This window comes from Vigna radiata, unplaced genomic scaffold (genome assembly GCF_000741045.1).
Source record: "Vigna radiata var. radiata cultivar VC1973A unplaced genomic scaffold, Vradiata_ver6 scaffold_171, whole genome shotgun sequence".
Taxonomy (NCBI): Eukaryota; Viridiplantae; Streptophyta; class Magnoliopsida; order Fabales; family Fabaceae; genus Vigna; species Vigna radiata.
Window position 1 is genome coordinate 830,988 of NW_014542551.1, and position 9,593 is coordinate 840,580.

At 32.6% G+C, this 9,593-nt stretch overlaps 1 protein-coding gene across 1 annotated transcript; it reads right to left on the reverse strand.

Annotated features, from left to right (window-relative positions):
• Window positions 1–2,681: 2,681 nt before the first annotated feature.
• On the reverse strand, window positions 2,682–4,976 carry LOC106780246 (protein GRAVITROPIC IN THE LIGHT 1). The gene has a single exon (XM_014668510.2). The coding sequence runs from the start codon at window positions 4,658–4,660 to the stop codon at window positions 3,086–3,088; it is 1,575 nt and encodes a 524-aa protein (XP_014523996.1). The 5' UTR covers window positions 4,661–4,976; the 3' UTR covers window positions 2,682–3,085.
• Window positions 4,977–9,593: the final 4,617 nt, after the last annotated feature.

Genomic DNA, 9,593 nt, shown 5'->3' on the forward strand with positions numbered 1-9,593 from the left:
TTTAATATTGATTTTTTTCTAATTGAATAGTTTCTTAGAAATTTTTTAAAATAAAATAACTCCTTTAAAAAAATTAACAAACTATTTTATCCTCTATTTAAAATAGTTAACTACATTTTGTATATTCTTCTTAATTATTAAAATTTTTAAAATCTTATATTCTCTCACAAAAAACAATTTTCATTCTCGAAAATGTAGTTACCAAAAGTTTCTTATTCTTATGTTTTTCTATGATAAAACATAAGAAAAGTACTTAAAATTATAATTAAACAAACACATGACGACCAATTTATAATAAAAAACTAACAAATTATAATACTCCTTACTTCTATAATAATTATTTTTTTCTTATTTTAAATAACAACTCTTATTATTACTACATTTTTTATATATCTAATTATCCTAAGCTCAAACATTAGATAAAATAATTTTATCAATTGGGTTAAATATGTTTTTAGTCCCTATACTTTGGGGTGATTTTGGTTTTAGTCCCTCTTTCAAATTAAGGTACAATTTAGTCCTTCAACTTTAGAAAACTCTAGTTTTAGTCTTTTTTACCAAATTTTTTAACTTTATTTGTTGTTTCAAGCACGTTTCATTATAACATTTGGATTGTTTACACTGTTTGGCACATTTTTGCTTTAATGTTAACTGAGAAATTGTTTACACTGTTTCATTATAACATTTGGATTGTTTACACTGTTTGGCACATTTTTGCTTTAATGTTAACTGAGAAATTGTTTACACTGTTTGGCACATTTTTGCTTTAATGTTAACTGAGAAACGTGCTTGAAACAACAAATAAAGTTAAAAAATTTGGTAAAAAAGACTAAAACCAGAGTTTTCTAAAGTTGAAGGACTAAATTGTACCTTAATTTGAAAGAAGGACTAAAACCAAAATCACTCCAAAATATAGGGACTAAAAACATATTTAACCCTTATCAATTTTATATCTAAGTTGAAATACTAAAATCATATACCCTAATTAAAACTACATAAATTCCCGGAGCTAATTTTGAAATTGAAAATGAGATCAAATATTAATGTCTTTATGAATACATTATAAATTAATATCTAACCTTACATTAATTGTAAAATCTTGTTTGATGCACTTATGCAACTAGGGAGTTTATCAATTATTAAAAGAGATGGTTGTGGTGATAAGGTTTCTGGCATTTCCATGGCATATCATGTCTTGGTTGAATATTTAAACCAAATTAAATTGATATTACACTGAACAACATAAAAAATGAACTACTTACAAAGAACTACACTAATTAATTATATCAATTTAATTTTTAAAAACTCAATTACTCCTAATTAGAATTGTTTGAAATAAACAATACTATAACATAATATGAAATATTATTAATAATAGTAATTCAAATAATTCCCTAAAATTCAAGTAATTTGGAATAGTTTAATGTAATTTAATTTAGTTGTATCATGTAATTTAGCTAATTTCATTTAAAACCATTATACAATGTAATTCAGTTTTTCCAACCTTAATTTAGTCTAATTCGTTCGTTTTACAGGATTGGAAGGAAGCAGGTTCCACTCATTTTGGAATGTATACGTGAATCTCTCATTTCAGTACGACCCAGATAAATTGGACCATGCTTTACTGAAGAAAGAACATTTTCCCTTTAGGATGGATGCATTAGATAAAAAGGAAAGTATACGTGAATCTCTCATTTAAAAAATGATTCCTACAATAAGTTTTTCTGATAAAATCATAATTTTTTCAGGAATTTATATATATATATATATATATATATAACATCGATAAAAAGATTCTGTTAGTATATATTCTTATCAATTTAATAAACATAATTATTTTTTAATTTGACAGTTTTTAATAGTTAAAAACAACAAAATTCAATACTTTATGAAGGAAAAATACTTAAACCGAAATTTTAAGTATGTAAGATAATATAAAATATATTGTAACAAAAATGAAACTGGAAAGATTTAAACTAACTAACCAACCTTTGTGTATAGTCTTGGAAAGTTCAGCGTGGTAAAACAAAGAATGAATAACCAGTATGCTGCACAGTCTTTCCAAGTCCTACATTAAATAGTGAGTGAAAGACCTAAAAGCTATGAATTAACAAGCACTTTATGAACTTTGGAATATTAGACTTTCATTAACACAACATACTAAGACTCCTCCTAACTTTCATTAACCAAACAAGTGAGTGCTGCCATCTTTCATCATTCAAATTAAGCTCCAAATTGGTTCAAATTGAATTTTTCTAATTACTATTGCAAAATACCAATTCAATCACTATGAGGTTTGGCTGGTTTGAAAGTTTGGTTTTGGTGCCTTGACTGACGGCTATAAGAATTGCTCCCGATTTTCCAGGTCTAATCAGTTTATTAAGATCTACTTTGAATGAACTTAACAATAAGAATCTATAAACATCACAGAACCTCAAATTCTAACCTTAAACTGTCTAAACAGTAGGATTTATAATTAAAAAACCCTCATTAGAAACTAATCAAAAGTAGGCCCTAAATAACAGTTCCAATGGGGATAGTGTAGGAGATCGTACCTGTGCACTCACAATTCATGTCTGCAGCTTGATCAACTGAACTGATTTGAGGAGACAACACTCATCCATTCTAAGAGAAATTTTACATTACAAATATATTTTATAGAATATTCTTGAGACTGGAGAGACAAAGAATTTCTATTGAGTATTGAGAAAACCAATGTCATTTGTCATATATAAGTAATAAGTGATACATGCACAATTTACTGATGTATTTGTTGTTATTGTACCGAGAATGAGAGGAATATTCTGTACAGTTAAATTTACACAAGTGACCTAAAACAAACCATGAAAGAGATAAACAAATACCAACAAAAATACTACTGATCCTCATTGTATTGGCACCAAATACTGAACTTGAAATCTTTGTTACTGCTCCTGCTTCAGCATCAAACAAAGAAACAAATATCATCAGGAATATAGGCGTGTCTTTAGATAAATTCTGGCAAAACAGTGGTATGTTTCACTCAAGGGGAGACACAAACCCCAACACTGGAAATATCAACAGGATTCATTTGACTCCCACAACTTCAAGAAGAACTCTGGTTAGACTTGTCTGTACATCTGAAAGTACCTATATAAACCTGAGATTGAATAACTACCGTGCCAATTTTAAAACCAGGAAGGACAGTGAATCCGACCTTGGCCCTTCCCTTGTTTGGCCAGGCCAACCTCTTTGTCACATCTTCCATGTATATCATAGAAAACTCCACTCCTCTTTCCACTTGAAAAATCTCAACTGCGGGTTCAAACGTGTAGGACAACTTATGCAGTGTCCAAACGGCACTGGCCATTCCAACAAACGCCTCATAAAACATACTCAAGGACCGCCACGAGTTCAACACAGCCTCCTTCTCCTCCAAATTGACAAAAATGGACGACTCCATCGATGGATGGATGAGCCTCTCATACTTGTACTCACAGAACCGCGAAAACTCACAACCAGGGTGAATACTCAACAAATCCATGGGATTGCTAGACACATGCTCAAGCAGTTGCTTCAAACAACTGTCTCTTTTGTCCACATCCGAACAAACGTGTTCGTTGGACACTGTTTCTTTCATTCCAAAATCTAAGGAGTCAAAACCATGAAACATCCCTAAACAAACGTAGGACAGAAGCGCGTACTGGTTGTGACCTTTTTTGGCATAATCAACATTGGGATGAACCGCTTTGGCCGCTAAGCCCAAATCCCATCCTGCTTTCCTCATCAAACCGATTAAAATCTTGGTAAACCGATGTGTCGCTCTAGATGCATCGTGCAGCAATAAATCGAACACCTTAACAGTTAACAAAACATCAGAAGAGGGGTTCAAAGCGCTAGCACAAAGCTTCTTAGACAAAATCACGTTACCCCTGTGAATCTCGTCCAGTTTGGCTCTTAGGGCTAACACCTCGTCATGCTTCTGCTCCAGCTCCCATTGCAAGCGGTTCGAGACAGTGCCGAGGGTTCTCAATTTGCTCTGATTCTCCTCCACTTCGGCTTCCAAACACGAACCGAATGGAAATCCCCGATGTTCGGGAGTGAGGTAAAATTTCTTCAGCTCCGAGAGCCTCTGCAGATGCGAAACCAACACCTTGTCTGCACTCGTCACTTGCTCCTCCACGAACGGCACGTGCGCGCTCTGGAGCTGGAAGTAGGAAGCTTCGAAGGCGGAGACGGCAGCAAAGACCGAAGAGATCAGGGCGTTTGCCGTTTCTTTGATCTGAGCTTCGGTTAACGCCGGCGCCTTTTCGGGCTCGGGAGATTTGGGGGCCGGGGGAGTGATCTGCGGCGGCGGGTTTCGAGATTCTGGCGGGGATTGTGGAGGCGGAGATGGCGGTGGCGGATTTTGAGATTCCGGAGGGGATTGTGGAGGCGGAGAGCGCGGCGGCGGAGAAAAATTGTGGGAGGGATCGGGGTCGGGCTTGATGACGACGACTTTTTGGTCGGGGATGATCTCTTCGGTGGAGTCAAGGAGAGAGAAACCGTCGATGTCGTCAAGGGGAGAAGCGTTTTCGTCGGAGAAGAATTCAAAGGTTTTGGTCTTGAAAGCGAGGGCGAATTTCTGGAACATTTCTGAGATTTGTGGGGGTTTGGCAGAGGAACCATCCATTTCAGGCATCGTGGTTGGGAAAGAAGAAAGGTTTAATTCAATTCTGCTATAGTGTTTGTTGGTGCGGTAACTCAGTGGCAGCTACTGAATGATGGTGGTGGGAATGTGCTTTGGATGTCTTGGAAGAAAGGGCACATGGGGTTAGTTCGATGTTTTCTTTTTCTTTCAAACATATGTTTTTTATTTTCTTAATGTGGTCTTTTGGGATGTTGTTTTCTGTCTGTACTGTTCTCTCTAGGTTATCACTTTTCAAAGGGGAATTGCATTCTTCCCATTCTCGTTAACGGTAAAATGAAAGAAAAGAATGGCGTGGCGGAGGTGGCAATTCGTCGCATTCTGACCGTTAATCTATACTTTTTGCGGAAAGGATAGATCAGAAATATTAAGTTCGAATAATATTTTAACAACTACAAATAAATTTAAGGTTTAATTATTCTGGAAGTTCCTATTTTGACGGAGAATCTCAATTTCGTCTCGATCTTTTTGGATTTTTCAATTGGGTCACAATTTTCTAAAAATTGCAACAATTGGATCATTTTCGTTAAATTAGATTTAACAATGTTAGTGTGTGTTTGACGTGGCATACTGAATTGACTTTTTAATTGACGTGAATATTTGTATAATTTTAAAAACAAAGAAATAAATAACACATCACCCATCTCTTCTAACACACCACCACTTTCTTCAATTCAATGGATCTCAAACCATACGCCAACACCTACTCCCCCGGAGAATCTCCCCGCTTTCATCAAATGCACCTCTCAAACATAATTTCTCGCCATTGGATCCTTAAAGGTATTGATGTTGCAGTTAATGCTACACCATCATCTTCTTTGTTTGGCACAGTATGAAACGAAGGCTTTTTGGATACCCATAATCGTTGGGACCACAATTATTTACAGTTGTTTGTAATTTTTCATTGCAACAAAGCTACAATCACAATTTAAAACCTTGCCCGACATAAATGATTAAAAATTATCAAATAAAAAAGCACATTAGCTAGCCAATCAACCAAGACAAGAAGCCCACCAAAATGTAGAATAAGACCATTAAAGTTATTGTAGAAAAATCTCTAACAAAACTTATTTCAACATCTCAAACTCATCTGTTTGTCAAGCGGTACCTGTCTCGATCCAGAGAAAGTCTTCCGACTCCTCCTTGTGCGTGCATTCACTTTAAAATCACGATGAAAACTCAACTTACACTGTTTGTTAATCCTTTCACTGAGTTCACCTCCTAGTTCATCACCAGTTTCATCATCTTGCCATTCCTCCCCAAAATCATGAAGACTCCATTTCCTGCTTTGTTGGGTAGGCACCAAAAATCCAATATCATCCCTGTTCTGGTATAAAACATAAATCTTTCCCCAAAAACCCAATACACACATACACAAAAAAAACCATAACATCAATAAGAAAATAAAGTCAGAAAATAAAATCATGGATTGTTGCGCGAAGCCATTCATAGGGGGCGGATTTGGGGTTGTGTCATTCGATCCAAAGATTCGCTCGCGGATGGCTTGGAACGAGTGGTCGGGGTCGACGTTGATGAAGAGGGCATCGTTAGAGACGATGACGGCAGGGGAGGCGGTGTCCTCAACGAAGAGAGGGTTCGATTCGGTGCCGGTGAGTCGTCGATACAGGGGCACGAGGGTTCATGGCTATCTCATAGTGACATGATGTTGCAATTAGGGCTTGCAATTTGGGTTCTGGCTTAAAATCTTTGTGGAGAAATCTCTGTAATGAAATTGAATGTTTTAGTTTTAGTTATTGAGGGTGGGGAAGATGAGTGTTGCGCTCCAGCAATGTTAATATGTGGTGGAGGTGATGAAAGATCCCATGGTGATTTGCGGCTGGTGTTCCGATGATGAATTAGGGGAAATGCTAGGGTTTTTGGAGGTGGAAGATGATGATGATGTGTCAAGGGTATGTGGTTCAATTGAATGTTTAATAAAAAATAAAATTTCATATCAGCAGCCATGTCACCATACATTAACGCCGTTAGACCCAATTTAACGGTAGGGCTTCAATTGTTGCAATTTTTACAAAAATAGAACCCAATTGAGAAACTGAAAAAGAAGAGGACAAAATTGAGATTCTGCTCGAAAATGAGGACCACCTGAATGACTAATAAATTTAAATTTCATTTAAGTTTATAAATACATTTATAAAATAAAAATAAAAACAATTCACATCTTTATACATTAAAATAAGGTTTCTTTAGTATTTTGGTTAATTATTTGTGAGGTTGATACAATATGATTAAGTAGAATGTGTTTGTTTATATTGATCTACTCTTCATGAAGATAGAAAATGATGAGATCCTTACATAAAAGTATAAAAGATTTTTCTAGTATAAAATTACTAGGAACAAGACATGAATGAGTTCTCTATTTTATATTTGGCTTTATTTAGGCCTTGTTCACTTGAATGGATTTGGGAGAGAGTAATTGAAAGGATTTGAAGATAATTTTTTTTGTTGTTTATTTGAATAGATTTGGAGATAAGTGAGAGTGAATTTGGAAGTAAATTTTTTTAATCTATTACATAATTAAATCTTACACTAATTTTTACAAATTTTACTTCCAAATTCAGTTTACCTCCAAATTCACTCAAATAAACAACAACAAAAATTACCTTCAAATCCTCTCAAATCCATTCAATTACTCTCCCTCAAATTCGCTCAAGTGAACAAGGCCTTAATGTTAGTTTTTGTTAACTTTGTTTGTGTTACCTTTTATTTGTTAAACTGTAGATCTTGCTTACTATATCTTGTAGAAAGTGTGGGGTCCTTGTTGGAAAGGAGAAGAACATTGGGCTTAGCCCAAATGTATGGAGTGTTTCACATGAAGCCCGAGGAGCAAAGATTGACCTTTCTCTAAGGTCAAAAGTACATGGAGACCCTTGAAGGATAAACTTGTGTCACGCCTTCCATACATGTGTCTCGTTTAGGATGACCTAGTTTTAGAAGTTATCTTTTATAATTTATTAAACTATCACTCGTAAAAGGAGACCTCTTAAGAAAGTTAAATATTTTGATGTTATATGGAGTTTGCTAATTTATGTAAGGTTTTTTTTTTAGTATATTTTAGCAAAGTGTACCAAATTTTAGGTTAAGAAAATCTCTGTTAAAAAAAATATAGTTTAAATCTAAAGGTATTAATAATTTTTAAACTTAATTTAAAATAAAATAAATAAAAGATAGTTATTTATCATCATGATTAATGTCACGTATATTAGTAGTTATTACCTTTTATTATATATTTTTTAAAAGGTAGTTACTTTTTAAAATAAAAAATAAAATAAAAAATAATTGGTTTTTAAAATAAAAAATAAAATAAAAATAAATAATAACTATTACGTGTGAACAATCATGGGTGATAAATAATCACTAATACACGTACAGCAATCATGTAGGATAAATAATTACCTTTTATTTTTTTATTTAAATTAAATTTTAAAATTATTAAAATATTCTTAGAATAGATTTATAGTAAAGACTTTTTTTTTTAATCTAAAATTTGGTACACTTTATTAAAATGTACCAACTAAAAAAAGACCTTACATAAATTAGCAAATATATATATATATATATATATATATATATATATATATATATATATATATATATATATATATATATGGGTTTGCTAATTTATGTAAGGGAGTTTTTCAATTGGTACATTTTAGCAAAGCATACCAAGTTTTAGGTTACAAAAATGTCCCTATTAAAATAAATAACTTTAAATCTAAGGGTATTTTAATAATTTTAAAATTTAATTTAAAATAAAAAAATAAAATGTAGTTATTAAAAATCCTAATTGGTCCAAGAGAAGTTATTAACTTTTATTATATATTTTTTAAAAGGTAGTTGTTTTTTAAAATAAAAAATAAAATAAAAAGTAGTTGTTTTTTTAACCTAGACGGGTTCTATAAACCCAGGCGGGTTCTATAAACTCTAAACCCTAAACCATTATAGTTTTTTAAAAGGTAAATGTTTTTTAAAATAAAAAATAAAATAAAAGGTAGTTATTTTTAAAATTAAAAATAAAATAAAAGCTAATAACTTCTCTCGTAGACCAATCAGGATTTTTAATAACTACCTTTTATTTTTTTATTTTAAATTAAATTTTAAAATTATTAAAATGCCTTTGGATTTAAAGTTGGTTTTCGTTTTTAACAGAAACATTTTTGTAACCTAAAATTTGGTACACTTTGTTAAATTGTACCAACTGAAAAACTCCCTTACATAAACTAGCAAACCCATATATATATATATATATATATATATATATATATATATATATATATTATATATATATATATATATATATATATAATATTTCTTTATATTATCTTTTTCTCCTAGTTTTATCTTAAATTTAAATTTGAGTAAAATTCAAGTAAAGTTATGTATTACTTTTGTGTAAGGAATATAATAGTCAATTTGACATATCTCACAAGGCTTCGTGTGAGACGGGTCAAAAGTTCCTGTTTAAAAACTCCATAGTTTAAAAGTCTACAAAATTTTATAGGCCAAGATCAACAACTCATGGGTTTTTTAACAAAAAAATATTAATTTTTTAAAGCATATTATTAAACTTTCGATTTAGGTCAACTCATCTTGACATTCCGCCTAAGACTGAGATCATCTTTCGATTGGAGTTGAATTGGTCGAATGTGATCAAATTTCAGTCAGGACCGACTCGGTTCATATTCAACCATGGCCGGATCGGTCGAATTCGCCAAATTTTGGTTAATAGGACCATTCACCACAGCTTCCCGGATGCCCTTGTCAACAGACCCCATGAATATTTGCATTATGACTTTCCAGAACACATAATTATCACCGGTAAAAGAGGGGGTTTGTTGATGGAGGCACCCTCAACATACATTTGGGTATGTCCATTCATTTTCGAAAAGTTTGAAAGAATATCAAAGCA